This window comes from Aulonocara sp. 'chitande type north' Nkhata Bay, linkage group LG5, assembly GCF_057382095.1.
Source record: "Aulonocara sp. 'chitande type north' Nkhata Bay isolate Kocher_YH1m ecotype deep benthic linkage group LG5, A_spYH_male_GT1.1, whole genome shotgun sequence".
Lineage (NCBI taxonomy): Eukaryota > Metazoa > Chordata > Actinopteri > Cichliformes > Cichlidae > Aulonocara > Aulonocara sp. 'chitande type north' Nkhata Bay.
In genome coordinates this window covers 32,673,613-32,693,166 of record NC_141348.1, presented here as the reverse complement: position 1 = coordinate 32,693,166, position 19,554 = coordinate 32,673,613, and the positions used below count along the sequence as shown (strand labels likewise).

At 37.9% G+C, this 19,554-nt stretch overlaps 1 protein-coding gene across 11 annotated transcripts in view; it reads left to right on the top strand.

The window, feature by feature from the left end:
- ptprt (protein tyrosine phosphatase receptor type T) overlaps positions 1-19,554 on the top strand; it is a 311,416-nt gene that overhangs the window by 275,848 nt on the left and 16,014 nt on the right. For 8 of the 11 annotated variants that reach the window (XM_086293065.1, XM_086293064.1, XM_086293063.1 and 5 more), the window contains 5 exons: positions 7,687-7,772; positions 9,218-9,254; positions 9,691-9,788; positions 10,077-10,193; positions 16,448-16,602. In XM_086293065.1, the coding sequence (XP_086149191.1) occupies positions 7,687-7,772; positions 9,218-9,254; positions 9,691-9,788; positions 10,077-10,193; positions 16,448-16,602 (493 nt within the window). The remainder of the gene's footprint in view (positions 1-7,686; positions 7,773-9,217; positions 9,255-9,690; positions 9,789-10,076; positions 10,194-16,447; positions 16,603-19,554) is intronic. The other 3 variants (XM_086293067.1, XM_086293066.1, XM_086293060.1) reach the window with 1 other exon arrangement.

Sequence of the window (19,554 nt, the reverse complement as noted above, 5' to 3'; positions counted from 1 at the left end):
CCATAGGGAGTTAACTGATTAAGTATATCTGTGACAGACACAATCCCTGCTTAGTAGCTACTGAAAAGAGCAGGAGGAAGAGAAGAGAGGAAAGGGAAGGGAAGGAAGGAGAGGACAGAAGAGTAAAACATCTTGTTCAGCAGTTTCAACTTGCTACTGTGAGCATGTTTGTATTTTTCTCAGTTCAATATGTTAAAGAGGACATAATTCCTAACAGGTTTCCCTGTTTTCAACTGTGTAATTAACAAGTAACTTGTTGTGTTAAAGTGTTAGACTTTGTTTTAAACCATTTGTTTGATTTGCTTTTTATGAAAATGTAATATCACTAAATAATCTTAAGGCTTCTCTTTAATTCTCTTTTAAGTATTTGAGTGTCAAACAGGTAAAGCAATTACAGGAAGTAGAAGAATCAAAGGGAAAAGGGGATATTTTTTATAAAGAGGTTATGGAATGTAGCATAAGTTTCCATGCTTTCATGCTTCTTGTCTGTAATAGTGCCGCTTTATCTCTCCAGCATTGAAAAATATAACCTAATGGGCATACTGAAGCGTAACGCTCTTTATTCTCAAACAGCAAGATCTTTTATATTTTTTAGCTGTCTTCAGGCAGCTGGAGAGACACTGGAATATTAAAGAGCCAGTATAGAGGCTTTTACTAACTCATATGCTCAAATGACCGTAATGTAATATCTGCCGGAGGTGAATAAAGTTTTGTTCAATATGAATAACTCAGTAATTACTATGTTGTCCTGTCTTTAAAACAAAAACAAACCCACAAGAAAGAAGAGTCTCATCTGTTTTAACTGAATTAATTTTCCCAAATTAATCACACAGCTATTCAGTCCAAGATTGTGCGTTTTGATTGGCATTTAATTAAATTGTAATTTTGAACCAAATTATATCATGGTCAAATTATGTGTGATGCCTTGTTTCAGAGTTAGTGAAGGTAAAAAACAAACACACATAAAAAACTCACTTATTGGATACAAATACCAGAAGCAAATGTTCCATTCTTTTGTACAATGCAATGTTCTCAGGGTTATCTGTGAGAGCTGCTGTTTTAAAACACAAAAGAGCTTTGAAAGTTTAAATAAAATATCTTCATAAGCGATGATGTGTGATCTTGATATGTGTTTATTCTAGTTTCCAAATGTGCTCCAGGTTAGACCATGCAAAGCAGAGGTACTGTTTTCAGTGGTGGGTGGCCTTATATAACCTGAATAATTTTTTTTGCCTCATCAAGCCTGAACAATTTAGGGTGGTCACTGGCCTTTTAAAGCAATAAAAGGGCAATATATTCATGAAACTGGAAAATAATGACTTCATAGATTATCCCCTGCTGATATTTGCAGTATATTTCATGGGTCTTACTTTTGGTGGTAAGTAATAAAAAAAATGCATCTTGACCTTTGATTTATAGAAGAGAGCAAAAAAACAGCTGCTTGTGTTTGCTGTGGTACAATAGCAGTCATTAGGGCTGGTGGCTCCTGCTCATTTTATTTGTGTACAGCCCTCATGTGCAGTGCATACCATCTGATGTCTCCAAATTACAGGTCTCTCCTGCCCTGGTAAATTTGCTAGAGGTAAAAAAAACAAGAAGTCTATATTGTTTGGCCTTTTCCTTACCCCCTCAAGTTAACAAGTCCTCCCCAACAAAACTTTGGCAGTGGCTGCTGGAATAATGGCAAGATTTTGAAAATAGAAGACAGAAATGAGACAGAATGGAACCAAACTAAAAGCAGAGAGTAGAGAGAAGATGAGAAGAGAGGAAAGTAGAGAGGGGAGTTGCAAGGTTATGAAGATAGGGCGACTCAGCAGAAGAGTGGAGCTCATTAATGAGTAATGGGTTCGTGACACTTTGCCCTTGGACACCACAGTGTCTGATGGCTTTGTTGTTACTCCAGTGCTACAGACACCAACATGAGGCTGAGTGCACATATCTTCTCTATATTTTATGTCTCCATCCATATCTGGATGTAAGTTACAAAGACTTGATCAACTACACATTTTTATATTGGGGTTAAGACTTTGTATAATACTGGATTTAGTATTAGGTTCTTATTGCCTGAGTTGCCTGAGCGTGAGGTTTTAATTTTACAGTTAAAGTTCACATATTTTTCACAATTTCATTATTTTATTTTGCGCATCTAAAGCTTCTGTCATTCTAGTAGTGTACATTAACACCATCATCCTTCTGTCTGAAAACTTTTACCTCCTTCAGAAAAGCACAGTCTGGTCTGATGCTAGAAGTGCTGCCTTAGAGGTGTCAATTGCTTACAAAATCTGGAGTTCACCCACAAAAGTATCGCTATGTGATAGAGGCATTCTTATTTGAGAACAATAGCAAATTAGCCACTAGTTGGTTATTATGCTAGCATAATAGAAATTAATGTAGATTTGGTAAAGAAGCGAAGCCTAAATTATAAACAGGGCATTTCATCTAATAAAATGTGTTGTTGTTGGGTGAAAATGACTTCCTTCGCCTAGTTGATGGGTTTTATAATTGTGCAAACCTTTTACGTGAATGAAAAGAGAAAAAACTACAAATATCTGTAATATCTGTGCCTGCAAATGTAATCATTGAAGTGTGTATTTGAGGTTGGCTTGGTTCTAACAAAAGACTTTCTTTTGCTTTCAGAATCAGTTGCTCCTGCATGTATGCGCACACAGTATATATCATACTAACAAAAAGATGTCTACAGTTCTCTTTCTCCCACTCACTCACTCATACACTCAATGATACACACCCCATCAGCCTTTTCAAGCCTGTGCCCCATGTCCACATCTGTAGCGTTTTCAAGCCAGTACCTCCTGCTATTTGAGCCCAATTAGAAGCTCCCCTCCCCGTGCAGGCTAGTGGGAAGGGCCCCTCCCTTCTTTCCTCCAGCCTCATATCAGTGGCTTCTGTGTTATAACAGCCTCTGACACTAGCCCTGCGTAATTACTGCTGCCTGAAGCAGCAAGATGGCATGGGGAATGAGAGAGAGAGGGGGGGGGAGGAGAGACAGGTAGCTGAAAGAAGACCATGGAGGGGGAGAAGTGAGGAGAGGAGGAGGTAGACAGAAATGGACAGGATCAGCAGAGAAAAGGAATAGAAATTGAAGAGGCAGATGAGAAACGGAGTAAAAGACGGAGAAGAGAAGGAAGAAAAAGACAGAGAGGGAACGAGCAGACGGCTGGCAGACTACCTCCTGTTGTGTTTGTTTTTACATGCTGTGTATTTTTGTGTGTGCACATGTGTGTGTTTGACTGAGTGACTGAGAGAGTGAGAGAGTTGAGAGCGTGAGTGTGAGTGCGCTGATAGCTGATGACAGAATCTTGTACCAGCAGAGTGGCGTCATGCTGCCATCATTGTTGCTGCCCAGCCAGAGCTGCAACATTACTCTGATAGCAGTTATACAAATAATTCTCCTCAAGGTGATCCTAAAAGTGATAATCAAGGTGTTATATGTTGTTATTCTAAGAATTTGTACTGTATTCTGTGCTTTAACTCACCTGACCGTGTGGATGAATAGTCTGCAGTTGAGGCTTGTCATACTTGCACTGGCTGTTTTAATGCAGTCCTGGGGTAATCCCTACTGACGGTCATGACCTTTCTATGCAGTCGTCTTTTCATATTAAGTGATCGTGAAACCCTTGGTTCTGTAATTTGGCCAAGAGATGCAACAGAATTCTGGGATAACCCCGAGTGCAGCATTTTGTAGATGTTTACACAAGATGTCACTTAGTTTATTAAGTTTATGTTGTTCAGTCACCACATGTTATACGCACAGGCTAAATAGTACATATAAACTTCACAGTCTAATGTACAATATAATCAATGAACAGGCTCAGTCTAAAGCAATGTTTACGTACGCCGAGCCCACATTCTTCTCCCTAATTTCTGGAAAAAAAATACAAAATAAATAACAAATCAGCAAAAGCATGTACAGTCAAAGATGTCTTTGCTTTTATACTTACATTTATTTTCATTTTTACTCTTCTGCACTGAAACAAATGTCTGCAAGAGTCTACATGAAAGGTTTAAACTCCAAAGTTTCAGCTTCTGAACATTACTGAGACTGCACTAAGCTTACAGATAAACAGCTTATCACAGATGTAAAGGTTGGCCAGCAACTGATTCCATTTGAGAGCTAAGAACTTGAGCTAAATACATCTACACCATGGTCTGGCTATTAAAAGCACCATTTTTGAGAGATGTTTTACCAAAAAAATGTGCTTGGAGTAACATAGCTCATCTGCACATTTGAGCCTTATAATAAAGCCTATTAAGTATGAATCACATACTTAATAGGCTGTGTGACCATTCTGCAATGGGCCATTTGTGATGGGTTTTTTTTTTTTTTGGTACTTGAACCTTGAATCACCATTAAAATTATCGAATGATTTTGTTCCATGTAAAAATTATATAAAATGACTGTCCATGTGATGTCAAATTTTCTATTCTACTCTGTGACAAAATAAACAAAATAAGGTGTTAGGTGATAGATATGAGCTATGACACATTTTAGTTGCTGAAATATTAACGTTTTTCTCAAATTCAGCATACAGACTGCATATTTTTTACATTTTGGAGACTGTAGAGAATTATTTACAGCAATGATTAATGAAACAATGAAATATTAAAAACTTTGATGGTGTAGGCTCAAACCTGGACATGGACACGTATGTTAAGCAGTGTTTCTGAGAACTTGTCTCTCTCTGTTTGACCTGCAATAGATTGGCCACTTGCCGAATCAGAGATGGGTTTGGCTCATTCGAATTGTAATTGAATAGGAATTTAAGAAAAATGTACGGATCTTTATTTTCCTGTTTTTTTTTTTCTTTTGTCAGAACCACTAGAAATGTCCTAGCTCTCACTGAAGATTTGGACCCATTTTATGGTCTTTATCAACAAATGGTGTTTGTTACCTTCTTAATATAAAAAGTAGTTAAAAAAAATCATATCACCTTTAACGTCATCTAAATAAATAGTACACTCTTATGCTTTCCAGGATATTGTTCAGCTGCTTGGCAACATCCTTATTATAGAAAATCCAAATACATGCTGTATGTTCTAAATGATTTTGCTTGTTAAAAAAAGTTAACGGTCTCTGCAATTTTATCCTACTTCTGAGTATGTTTACTCCGCTGAAGGCCTCATTTTGTGCCAGCTATGAATGGAAATGAATTCACACATCAATTCTAAGATAGTCATCAAAACAAAAAAAATGTTAACGCCTTTTTAACATAATGATTGCTCCCATGCAACTCTATAAACCCAGAGAAAATGGTTTCCATTGAATGCATGAGTCATCAACCACACAGTAGATCTGCTAACATAAAAGCTCTGTTTCTGAAGCAGTTTAACAATTTACAATTTGAATTAACAACTCAATTCAAAATGAGTAAAAAATAAATCCTGCAGAAATACTAGAAGTTTAATTCATGGTTTCAGTTGTTACGTTGTTACGTTGTTCCATCCCAAGCATTCTCAATTGCTACCACAGTTCAGAGGTCTAGGCTGCTCAACAACCAAAGATGTGCGTCCTTTTATACTAGGATGATGACCAGGATGACAGAAATATTTATGAGATGCCATTTCAGAGACTGAAAGGTAACAACATTCCACATTTCTCCTAGCCTCTTATGTTATTTATCTTTATCTTATACTTGCCAACTACACGTGACATAATTTTTACCTCTCTTCTGCTCTTGTCTTCTTGTTTTCTTTGTAATATCTCACATTTACCGACCTGCTCTTTTCCATTTAGTCTGTATTCGCTTTCTTTCTTTCTTTTTCAAAAAATTAAAAACTTTCAAGAAGCAGTGCAATCATTCTTATTTGTCCCCATCATCTGCAATTACCTGCTGTTGCTATGTTACAACTAAGTTTAAAAAGAAAAAAAATCACTGCCTCCCATTACACTTAATAACTCATATGTGTCCCAATGCTATAGATAGCTATTATACAGCCAAGAACAAAATAATTGACACTCAAAAAGAAAAAGAAAAAAAAATTCATCATGGTGACATGGATAATGAGGGTGAACAGTGAGTGAGGTGAGAGGTTCTGCTGTTATGATTATTACAGATAATCTGAGATTCAAAGATATATTAAAATTCTTATAGATTGTAAAAATAGTCTTGTGATTATCAATTTATTTATTTATAATTTTATTTATTATTATTAGGTTTTTGGGACTTATAGGTCTGGTGTGTTCAACTTCATAAACTCCTTGAGATGTAACAACTTGTGTTTGTATATGTGCTTGTGCTATTTGAATATGTGATACTTCTCTACCTGGATTTATTTTAACTCTTTTTAAAACTGTGCCATCTCTGGACACTTACTGTCATTGTCCAAAAAAATGGACATACCTGCAGAAAACAGGAGATGCTGACATGCTAAAGAAGCAGGAAGAACAAAGTTCCATTCTAACAACCGTGACTGAGAGAGAAGAGGAGATATAAGTCTCATGGGACACAAAAACAGATACGCTAATAGTAAGGAATTGGAAATAAAAATGTCCTATCAGCAGCCACCCATGGACTAATCCATGGGTGGCTGCTGATGGGATGAAAGTTGGAAATTGATCTGTGCGAGGGCGTCTGATGTTGAAAAACCCAAAACATCTCATGACTTCAGAAACATCACTGGAGATGCATCCCAGCGAGAGCAACAAAGATGTATCTTACACACATTACATGTGAGAAATTGCCAAAGAAATGACTCTGGATCCCACTGTTACCATTAGCGATCTTCAGACAGTCGTGGATAAAATCCAAGCGGTTATAGAAAAAGAGGACGGATTGCGGCTTTTATTGACAAATGGTGCCTACTGGGTCATATTACTATGAAGAAGTACTGTTGCTGCTTGCACTTTGAACTATTAGCTTTGGATTATGTCCACAATTTCTCTTGATTTTGCTATTCCAGCAACTATTTCAAAGCAGAAGAGAAGTCCAAAGCCATCTTTTTTTCTCATTCGGTGATCACATGTCACTGTTTGCAAATGGTACAGTAGACATTTCATTTGAACAATTTTTTCAACAGCTTTTACAGCTAAAAGGAATCATTGCATAGTACCCGAAAAAGCCTGTGAGACAAACAAATCTGTGTTGCTTGTCATTTGGTAGTAAATGCAATAGCATTTGCTGACAGAGGCAGCAAGTAATGGAAACAGAATTTGTCCCATCATCCTGACTTATGCAAATGATATTTGTCATAAATCTGCACTGGGGAGTTATGCACAAAATGTTACTTTAATACTTTTATGTGTTTGCTTCTGTCATACCCATTCAGATCATCTGAATGGAACTGCTCTGAGACCAAATGAACTAAAGTGGGGGAAAAAAACATTTGAAATGAAGTGTCGAAATAAAACTATACCAAGGGAACTGAGGATGTTTGGTGTTTCTGGGTGACACAATTTAACTTTTTAACTTTAACTATCTTGCTTAGTCAAGATTAACTAAAGGTTATCTACTCAGGTAAAAGATGCCAATGCTGACTATTAACAGGAGACAGGACTTGATCCATCAACAATTACAAAGAACAGGCAACAGCAGCAGGAAAAGTGCACTTACATTTGTTGTTTGGACTCATAACCTTGGGCCTGGTTAGCTAGTTCCCCCTCCAGTCAGTTAGTTTTTCCGATCTGTGGGTAAATGTAACTTTAGGCCTGTTGTATTTTTGTGCTATCTGATCCCACAGACGATCACACCAGAGTCCGACTGCAGTTGCTGGATGGAGACCCCCACTCTGACTACATCAATGCCAATTATATTGACGTGAGTGTTTACACAACTACACTCGAACACACACACATGCACGCATACACTGTAGTGATGATCCAAACAATGAGTCTTGTGTAGGAAACCCTCTACTGTATTTACAACTTCATCATATGCCAACTGTAGTATTTGCTCCTGTTGGTAGCTGCTTACATCACTTGGTTGAAACTTGAGAGACGTCTAACTTGGAAAGCACACCCTTTGCCTCACAAATAGTTATTATTTTATGTGAGTTTCACTGACATGTCCTCACAGGTTGTAATAGTCTCTTTCTGCATGGATGCCCTGAATATCAAATAGTATGGATGTCAGTCAGTCAGTCAATAGTATGGATGATGTCATATTCTCAGTTTCAAATCAGATGCAGACACCTGCCTCTGCACACAAACAATATTGCTTTAAATTTGTACCAGTGAATCAGGTCCTTAGTTAAGGTTACCACAGCAGATAAAACCATCAGTGTTGTTTTTTTCCCCCCTTTGGACTCCATTCCTTCACCAACGGGCACATAAAAAAAATTAAAAGGGGGAAAACATACCCCCCTCCTTGTTTACCCTTTCCTCCTTTAATTACATCAGTCATTCCATCACCTCCCACTGTGTGTCCCTCTTATTACCTTTCCTTATCCATCCATCCATCGTTCGTTTTTACTCCCTTCCTCTCTCCCCTGCAGGTATTGTGCTTCACTTATTGATTTAATCTCCTGCTCACAGCTTACTGTTGTAATGGTAGTCTTAATAAATCTGGTACACAATCAGTCTCACAGACTAGATTGTTTCTTAAGAAGAAAAGAAAAGAATTGAAAAAGTAAAACACATCCCCCCGTGAAGATAACGTCATGCTCACAAAGTGATTCTAATGGCAAAGTGAAAATGATAAATGCTTTTATCTCAACAAGGTTATCCATCTTATAGGGAATCGTGATGGGACAAGAGAGAGAAATAATCGCTGGTTGGAGACCGGTGTCTTTTTATCCAACAGAGGGAAAATTTAGTGACTGGGAAAAAATGAAGGATAAAACATGGAAAAAACTGAACGTGAAGACAAGACAGAGAAGGAGAGTGAGAGATGATGAATGAATGAGAAGATGACTAACAACGAGGACAAATGAAGTGAAGAAAAGGCAACACAATTGGGAAAAACTGAATGAAAGAATAGGGCAGGAATGTTTTAGTATATTTTGGTTAAAAATGCAAAATGTAACACTTTATCTAACTTTGGGGAGTGAAAAGGAAAACAGCCGAAATAGCGGGAGATGGGTGAAGACTGATTCCCTGGAAAAAATAGTGAGTAGGAATGAGAATTCTTGAAAAACAATGTGCTAAAAATAGAGGAAATTTAGATGTTGGATAGGAAAAATAAAGAATATAAAGAGAAAAATGGATATGACAAAAGTGTGGCGATACATATTTTTTTATTGCTTCCTTTTTTCTGTCTCGCAGGGGTACCATAGACCCAGACATTACATCGCCACACAAGGTAATTAAACTGACGTGATAAGTGTGTGTGAGAAGCACTAATGCGTGCTTCCACATTTGTGTAGATACGAATGTGTGCATGTGATCCTATTTGTGTGCGTGTGTGTGTATGCGTGTAGGACCCACCTGGTAAATGTCGTCCTCTCGGACTGGAAGGCTATTACCACAACCTCCTAAATCTAAACTGCCGTATAAAACCCCCCTGACAAATTTAAGACCCCATTACCTCAAACCCCCAAACTACTATCTGGGATTGATGGTGTTCAAATACATGTGTGTGTCTGTATGGGTGTGTTTGTGCAAGTCTGTACTACCAGTGCTGACATTTTTACGTGGCATTGGAATGAACATATGCTTATTTACACACCTATGTCTGTATGCTTGTTTATGTGTATCAAAATGTTTACACTGTGTGTGTTTGTGTGTTTGTCTGTCAGGGCCCATGCAAGAGACGGTGAGGGATTTCTGGAGAATGGTGTGGCAGGAGAATTCGGCCTCTATCGTCATGGTTACAAACCTTGTGGAAGTGGGAAGGGTGAGTTTATCATCCAAGCAGCTCCAAAAATGTGTGTATTAGAAGTAAATAAAGTATATGTATATCTCTGTGTGTGTCTATATGTATATATGTATGATCTAGTTATATGTGCTGTTGTTTTACCTGGAGCTCTAGTTTTCCTCCAGTCACACTACTGAATTACTTTGCGATGCCGTCTAGTAAATTCTAATCAGTATCATCTCTGCCTCTTGATGCTCATGGGGAGATAATCAACACCACGTAAGGCATATTTTAAAACACAATGACAATAAAAACGATCTTTTCCAGGTGAAGTGTGTTCGTTACTGGCCTGATGAGACAGAGGTGTACGGAGACATCAAGGTGACCCTCATAGAGACTGAACCACTGGCGGAATATGTCATACGGACGTTCACTGTTCAAAAGGTAAACAAGTAAACTTTATATTTAATGGCAAGAGTATATTTTTAATTCTTTATTCTATAATTCAGGAATCAAGTATGCCATGGTCAATTCCGCTGAGAATGTAGTGAAAATGAAAACAATAGTTGTTAAAAAAGTGAGAATTATTCCACATTCAGGACTTCAAATACCAGTTCTACCAGCAGCTTTAATTGGAAATATGAAGATTTAACTTTCCTGCTCTGAAAAAGGCAAAAGCTGTTGATGTCTTTGTCATAGTATTTACCCTGCATTTTAACATTGAGTCATGATGTCACACCAATTTTCTTTGCCCCACAAGGCCTGTGATGGGATTTGAACCCACTCATGCTCTCTAGCAGCGTATTTACACCCTATCGTAGCTTGTATTGCTTCCATATTTTGTAAAGCCCAGACCTAGATTACCATTACAGCCAATATGTGATTGGGGATTTATGGCGAGTGAGCTCTGTTACTTGTTTGCTTCTCACTGTTTAAGAGGAATCTTGAAAGCATAATCTTGGCACTTGTAATCAGGCAGGAGGGATTTGAGAGGAGAATAGATGATCGACGAATGTAGTTTCATTGTTGTGATGTTGTTCTCCAGGGCTCTGCACACTGAATGCAAAAACTGCAGAAATGCACATTACAACAAGACACAGGCTGTGATCCAAAATCCTTTATCTTTCGAGCGACTTTCAGTCTTGTTTTTTTATTCTCAGTCTCTGTTTGCCTGTTCCATTGTTTTTCCTTTTCTCCTCCATTTTACTTTCTACCTCTTTTTGCTTGTTTGAGTATAGAAAGTATTTACAACACTCAAATCTTGCTTATATAAATATTTTACTTGGGAGTCAAGGGACAGAGGTTGATCTTTAGGTCCGTTACCATTTTAATACTATTTATTTTTTAGAATAGGTACCTATCTTCTACAGTTATTACACATTATAATACATGTTCCTGACTACTCTTGTGTGTTTTCCATTCGTTTTTCTTCTTTTTATACCTCAGTGTCATTTTTCCTCTATCCTCTATTTCCTTCCCCCCTCAGTCGTGCAAAATCAGCTTATAAAGACAAGTCTTGAAGTGTTTGCTGTCAGCTCATTCAGCAAGCCATTAATCCATACCACCTCTGAGTGCGTGCGCGTGCGCGTTAAAATTCAAAGGAAAGCTGATCTCTAAACGCCTGTCGTTTGACAGTATGCATAAATACTTACAAACACACATCAGACACTTGCTAATTCAAATTCTCCATCTTTAAAATTCAGTGGGTTTTTTCCACTGTGTGTGAGTGTGAAAAACAAAGAGAAAGCAAGACAGAGGGTATGTGGGTTCTGTGTAGCAACTAAATAGCCTCAGTTGCAGTGAATAATGAGAATAAGAGCTTAATGAAAAGGTTTATTAATGGCACATCCAAAGAGATTAACTGAGCACTGAGGAATAGAGGGTGACTAAGTAAGACTAAAAGAAAATGTGTGCAAATGTGTGCATGTGAGTGGGAGAGAAAAAGAGCTAAAGATGCAGGATGACAAAAGGTAGCTCATCTTTGAATGTCAGAATGATAGCAGCTGTGAGAGAAAGAAGCAGCATATGTGAGTATAAAACTTTCTTAAGTAGCATTCATTTCATGTGTTGATGTTTTATGTGAAGTTCAAAATTTTGCTATAAGTGAAGTGGACTGTAAAGTAGTTTTACTGTCTCTGTTCTTAACTGTGCAGCCTTGACGTTAGCAAGAAAGTTTCCAGAGGTAGTCACAGCTGCAGCTGGAATGAAAGAGTACTACAGATAGTACTGTATGTACACACGTCGATTTTTTATTTTATTTTATTTATTTTTTATTAGTTTTTTCAAGCCAACAGGGGCTTGTTCGCCAATGTGCTAACACCCAAAATATGATTAATGACACTCATGTCAGGAGACCGCAGTAAACTGAAGGCTACAGTAGAGGCCAAACTCAACAGGACAAAACATTGCTTTGAAGACCAGCATACACATATCAGACAGGACATATGAGTCATTTTTCAACTGAAACTATAGTCCAGTGTAATGAATTGTAGGCAGTTGACATCTGTGTAGCAGCCGTTCAGAGTGAAAACAGCAGTTTGACAAAAAAATCAAGGGTAGCAAGGGCTTGTACTGGTCTGCGAGATTAAACACAGTCCAGACATGTTGGAGTAGTACAACAAAGTGTTCTTCCTCAAATGAATGAGAAGATGCTTCTCAAGTGGCTCTCGACAATCAATATTTTGCCCAGAATGTTTTTTTCCAGCTTCTGCGTAGCTTAGCTGAGAAAAACGGATCGGCACTTCAAATCTGCCAAATAAATTAAATCCATTCTTATTTCTTCCCTATCAGTTATGGTACTTTTTGATCATTTGCCATCCTGTATAACATTAATCAATTTCCAAGTTTTTTTTCATGAAAAATAACCCAGTATTTGTAATTAATTTAATTCGAACTTTTTTCTCACCGGTATTTTGTTGTTACAGTACTGTACAAAAGTCACTCCTTATTTCTTGAATTTTGCTTTCAAGGGATCAGACCTTGTCATTTTTAAAGTGTCTTGAGCAATAGTTCTCTAGACTTTTCTCAGGCCAGTGCTGTGTCTACACATATTGTTCTTACTACAAGCCTGTTACAACAACATTTCTTGAGTTAAAAAATTCAAAGGAAGACACAACTTGACAGGCATTTGGCAGGTATTTTGCACCAACAAGGTGATTTCCAAAGACCTGTTAGCTGAAAATTTGAGGAAACTGTTCAAGCGTAGGACAAACTGGAAGGCCTAAAAACAATCTTCAGTAGATCAAAAGCATCTGAAAGTCATGTCCTTAAGAAATGGGAAAATAGGAGAAATACAGAAGCTTTTAGTTGATTCATTTTCTGTTCGCCAGGGACAAAAGCCATTCAGGGGAGAAAGGGGTATTACACAAGAACGGAAAGTTTCACTTTCAGTTTGCAGTGAATGTCTACGACCGTCTGGAAAACACAGTGGGGGCTCTGTCAGAGTTTGGGAGTGCGTTTTAGCCAGTTGTGTTGGAGATTTTATCAAAACTGAATTATCTGATAAAGTATCCGATTTTAATTTAGAATACAATACTATCACTCTATACAATAGAGTATATGGAAAGCATCTGATTGGCACCAGCTTCATATTTCAGCATGATAACCATCCCAAACACACAGTCAATGCAGTCAATGCTTACCAGGACAGAAGAACAGATAATGAAACATTATCAGTCATAGACTAGCCTTCCCAGACCTCAACATTATTGAATCAGCGCAGAATAATCTTGACAGAGAATGGAACAAACAGCAGCCAACATTCCAAAGAAGAGCTTTGGAATGTTCTTTAAGAAGACTGGAAAACTATTCCTGAACACTACGTCAAGAAATTATTAGAAGCATGCCTAAACGAGTTCAGAAAACGGTGGATATACTGAATACTGACTCTCAAACTTGTTAGAATTATATTAAATCTGTTTTTCCTTATATACTAGCAAAATATAAAGAAATGATGGCTGAATCAAGACATTTCCACAGTACTGGTATGTCGCCATGACATTTAACCTCAACTTTTGAGGCTAAACATACAGTCTCTTTTTTATTTTCTATGGAGGGTTTGAAGTGCTGGACTCATATTTAAGTGATTATAAGGAGGACATGACAGCATAAGGGATTGTTGTGGACAACAAATTCCAGTGTCAGGATGAACTCCCCCTTACGGTGATTCTAGGCTGTTCCAGACACCAAAACAAATTCTAACAATAAAAGATATGTAAGGATTGTTGATGTCAAATAAACCTTTCTAAAATGTTGTCACACAGATTTATATATGTGTTTCTTACAGAGCAGAGGATTTGCAAAGTATAAACTTGCTAAGACAAGTAACGTGAGTACCAGTGAAACTGAGACTGGATTTAAAACGCATTTGAAAATGAGGGATAATTTCAATCCATTAAAACATTTATTTTTTATGTATCTATTGCAAGTGAGGGTTAGAGGAATAGGGAGAGCTTTTAAAGTGTTCTGAGTTCCTCATCACCAATTTCCAACATTTCAATACCAGTGTTTTATTTTTGTTTTCTTTTACCCGTCTCTGTGTCTCTAGCTCTGTTGGACTGTTGTCTATTGATTTAGAGAAGTAATTTTAACATCACAGGAGTGCAAATCAATGGAAAGTCCAGTTATCAAATCGCCTTGCGGTCTTCAGTTTTTTTCCTTCTTTCTCACTTCAAGTCTCTGTCACATACGTCGCGTGTCCATGTTTCTCTCCTTGATCTTTTCCTTCCTCCTTTTTTCATCATATTTTTCCCCACTCCTTCCTCAGCCCACCACTTCCTACTCTCTTCCTTAACCTCTGCTCTTTCCCACTCAGTCTCAGGTTCTGAACACCAACCCCACTTCCTATGTTACCCGTGCTTCTTGGGTTATTATCAGATAGTCTGTCACAACAAATAATTCAATACAACCTTGTATATTACAGAGCCAGAATGGAAGACGCAGTTTCATTTCAACTCTATTCTTAGAGAGTAACTGAACTGGGGAGGACGTGACTGAGCCCCGTTTAGTTTAGAATAATATAATAGAATCGATCGGTTTGAATTATTAGAGCAGAAGAGTGCAGTATTATAGAAAGAAAACTGAACTGATGGAAGCTGAAGAAAGGATTTAAAAAATACATTTCTATATCCAGTGAGGAGAGATTCAGTTGAACCACCAGGATATGCAGGTCAGACCTCAAAATAGGAAACTTGAGGCAAGATCCCTCTTAGCCTTCTGATTGCCTCGTGCAGGTGGCATACACTTTCAAAGTTATACACTGTCAGAATACATTATGCCTTCAGAGGAGTCCTGAAGCTTTAGTATAAGGTGTGTGATTCCTTGGAATCATATTCCTAAATTAAAAAACAAAAAAACTTTTCACTCGAATTCATATTGATGAAAGAATTGCCGTGTTGGCTCTGTAACAATGACACAAAGGTTTCATTTCCAATAACCCCTGACTGTAGGATTCCAATGTGTTCTTTGTCATCAGATGATAACATTTCAAAAGAAATGGGCGGAAAAGAGAAAAATGTATAATGCTATTCCGAATTGTTCGGATAGGATTGGCTTCTGTGGATGTGGCCTTACTTTTTGCTTAATACGCAGTTTTCTTTCATAACTCAATATTGGAGACGATATATAGAGTCATAACAGATTTTTTTGACTTCCAGCCCTCAAATGCAGCCTGTCTGGGAATCCAGACTTAAAGTAATTCTGTTTCTTTATCTGATAAGCATGAACCTACTGCACACCACAGTCCTGAGACTGTATGTCCATGTTTCAAGGAAGCAATGTTATGTGAGACTTCACTGCTATCTATTAAGTATCATATGTCATTGTTAGCATCCTAATACTCCAATTGTAAGATGAGGAGATATTCTGTAGCTTATGTGTTTCTGGAAAGCACATCATGAAAATGTCAGGATCCTGTCACACACATGTTTTGTCATTTTGTTATTTTGTAATCTACACTTTTATATAGCAGATTGTTTCTCTTTATATCTAAGAAGTGGATTTTCCAAATTATGTTTTATCTTAATCCTTTTTATAAGCAACGGTATCTTGTTTATACATTTGAAACTTATTTGGTCTGTCATGCAGCAAAACTTTTCTCAGAAACAAATGTTGTTTAATTAAAACACATTCCATATTTAAATGTTTTCTGTTATCGCTGAGCACTTCATACAATAACAAGCAGTCGGATAATTGCTAGATATTCAAAATCTCCTTGTAAATTGGGCAGCTGAACTGAACCGTGGCATTTCTTCCTGCAAGTCTTTCCCAAAAGGGCCATCATGAGATTTGTGAAATCAATTAATCTTTTTGTAGAGCGAGATGGCCTTCAGTTTCCTCAAATCTCCCCTGTAAATTAGGCAAATGAGCCACAATAAGTCTTCCTGCCTCTCATTCCCCGAAGTGGCCCAAAGTGCCATCTTGACATCCACGATGAGATTGATTTATTTTTCATCTGAAGAGGCATCAAGGCCCCCATATTCCTGAAATCCCTGCTGTAAATTAGGGTCCTGAACCATGATATGTCTTCTTGTCAGTCTTCCCCAAAAGAGCAATGAAACAGTTTGTAAGATTCAGCCATTAGTCATCATCAAGAGGCAAAATGGCCAACACTTTTCATGAAGAGACAGACTCTTTTCGTGAAACTGCCATTATGAAATATGCTACTTAGCATAACATCTCCCTCTGTGCATGTTTTTCAGAAGGGCCATCATGAGATCCGTGAACTCCGTCAGTTTCATTTCACCAGCTGGCCCGACCACGGCGTTCCGTGTTACGCCACAGGACTGCTTGGCTTCATACGACAGGTCAAGTTCCTCAACCCTCCAGATGCCGGACCCATAGTGGTACACTGCAGGTAAGTGTACTTACATAGAGGACACAGAGGTTTTGTACTGAAGATAAACTTAATTCCCTGGCGCTGCTGGTCAGTGGCTGCACGGGCAAGACAAGGACAAACAAACAGCCATTCAGATGCATAGCTCACATTTCTTGCTTATCACAGGGGAAGGCTCTGGGTAAACAGTAATGATCAAATGACTACTGGTATTTCTGTTACAAAATCATCTTTATAAACCTTGGATTGTTTTACAGCATTGGCCTAATTGTGATTTGGCAGATCTGAAAATATCCATGTTTTATTTTTGTGGTCTTATGAGTCATTTTAAAAAGCTTCTGATTAAACAATCAGTTTGGATAGTTCGTCAGAAGCCCCAAAATATAAGACTTTATCTCAACCTAAATCTAAGAAGCAGTTCTTTCCACAGGCTTTTCTTCCAGTACTTTTTAAAAAAAAACTTTTTTATGGGTTCCCCTTTTCCTTGTCAATTAAGACAATAGGGCAAGGTATGATTACTGTTGTAATCTCTCAAACAGGTCACCCTTTCTTTTCCGTAGCTTAGATCAATAGTGCTAACTTTTAGAAAGTGAATAAAAAGTTTTAGGTTAAAAAAGAATTTCATCTCCTATCTTCTTTCACCCATACACCGCCATGAAGAGTAGGAGGGGGAAAAAGTGATAGTATTAGGATCCCCATGGTGATACTATATTTAACCTCAATGTTCTGTTCTTTATGGGATGTAACAGTTCACTTCTGGAGCCAGGTGCTCAGCTGGCACAGGCATTAAAAGGTCAGCATTCTGACAAGCTATGAAAAAAAGGTTTTGAGTAGATTCCTCATCTTGTCTCAAGCATTGAAATTTAATTATTCATTTCATGGCCCACCTTGATACAACACATAGCTTTAGAGTTTTATTCCCACAAAGGGAATAAAATGACTAACCTTGCCATGGTTAGTGCTTAATGGAATCAAAGGACCATCATACTATATAGCACTTTTTCTAATCTCGCAGACCTCACAGAGTGCTTTAGACTACAAGTCACATTTAATCATGCATCCATACAGTGATTTATTCTTTGCACTTTAGCTATCACACATAGCTGCCCAATTTAGAATGACCAGTTAACCTAAACATGCATGTCTTTGGACTGTGGGAACAAGCTGGAGTACCAGGAGGAAACTCAGAAGATGCAGACTCCACACAGAAAGTCCTATACAGTCACCATTGTGATTCAGAGATGAATGGGTACAATTTAACCAGAAATTGTATGTGGAGTACAATATAGATTTTTTTTTTTTTTGCTGGAATGAAAGATGCTTTTGTTCAGTTAACTAAAACTAACCATTTGGATAAGTCTTTGGAGCTTCCCACTAACAAACAGCAAACCTGGTTGCTTGGCAGTCCCTTGCCAAATTAGCCATTAGACAGTAAAATGATGCATGAATATTGCTTTATCTGTATATACTCAAGTTGCCATCTTTTTAGCAAATACTATAAATCAGCGTGTCTAAGGTTTGGGAAAGATGTGTGTTACAACTAAAAAAACACTTGGGATTATTAATAATGGAAAAGTCAAAAGAGACACACACTCAAAGAACAAAATTGGACACACAAACAGAGAATGAAAAAAAAAAACTGGATGGACAAATGAGGCGAGCAGACACATAAAAGACAGCCAGTAAAAGTATGTGGACAGACAGGCAGGAAGTTATGGCAGTCACTTCCAATTTCCGGGGGCACTCTGATGCTATTGGCCTGTGTCATGAGGCTTTCAAACACGCACAAGCACACACACATAGAGGCCCAGCAGTATTTTGGTCTCAACATTAATCACAGAGGTTGACAGGTAATCTGCCGAGGCGCCCCCTCCTCTTCTCTCTTCAACTTTCTATCTTTCCGTCCCTCACATCTTCTCTCTCTCTCTCTCTCTCTCTCTTTCTTTCTTTTCTGTTTCTTCTCTTGCACGCTCTCTCGCTCTCTCTCTCTTTTAGCTGTCTCTGAAAACTGTCAGCGGAATTGTAAATTGAAAGATGGGTTTTTCCCCTCCCTCTACACCTCATTCTCTCAGTTTCCGCTACATCCCTCCATCCGTGCCTCCTTTCCTCCCTTGATATCTCCCCCGTGACGGCCACTTCTATCACTCCCAGTCGCTAAACTCGTCCAACCATTCCCTTTCCATCCCTCTTCCCCTCGCTCTTTCAGTCCATCCATCTGTTGGTTTGCTTGTCTGTCCATATCTTCCCTCCAGGCATTGGTGTTCAGAATGTGTCGCCTCAACACCTGACATGGGCTACTAAAGTCTCCACATACTTATGCTTGTCAGTTAGAAAGTAAAAGAGAGCAATAGAGAAAGACTCTGCCTTCATACTAAACTCCATTAACATTGCTGAGATTGCAAAGTTAATAGGTTTTTCTGAGTTACAAAACTCAGAGGTTTCACAGTGTATTTCTAAAACATAGTAATAAGATATAGGCTACCTAATTTTAATTTTATCAGCCATTTAAGTGAGCATTTACTGATCTGATAAGAACACAATAGCCCAGAGTATTCATTCATTGGAAACAACTTAGAGTATTTTTTATTTATTTTACTATTTATTTTACTTTTCTTCTGAAAAGAGTTTAAAACATCAATTTATTACAATTACTGGCAATTATATACAATTAATATAGGCATAGGCTCCAGCCTATTCCACTATTGGATTAGTGGAAGAAAATGGATCTTTCTCATACTAATATCTTCCTGTACTACTACATATAAATATGCTTTTTTTACCTGGCTGATGCTAATTTCCATCTTGAGGTGAGAGAACTCAGAATTTAAGGTGAGGTTCTGAGTGTGTTATACCTGCTGGAACAGACCCCAGGTGTGGCTTAGCTTAGACTCTGTGAAGTCACTGTATCTAGCAAAGAAATGAATCCACCATGCCATATTTTTTTTCATTTGTCTTTATAATTGACTTGATAAC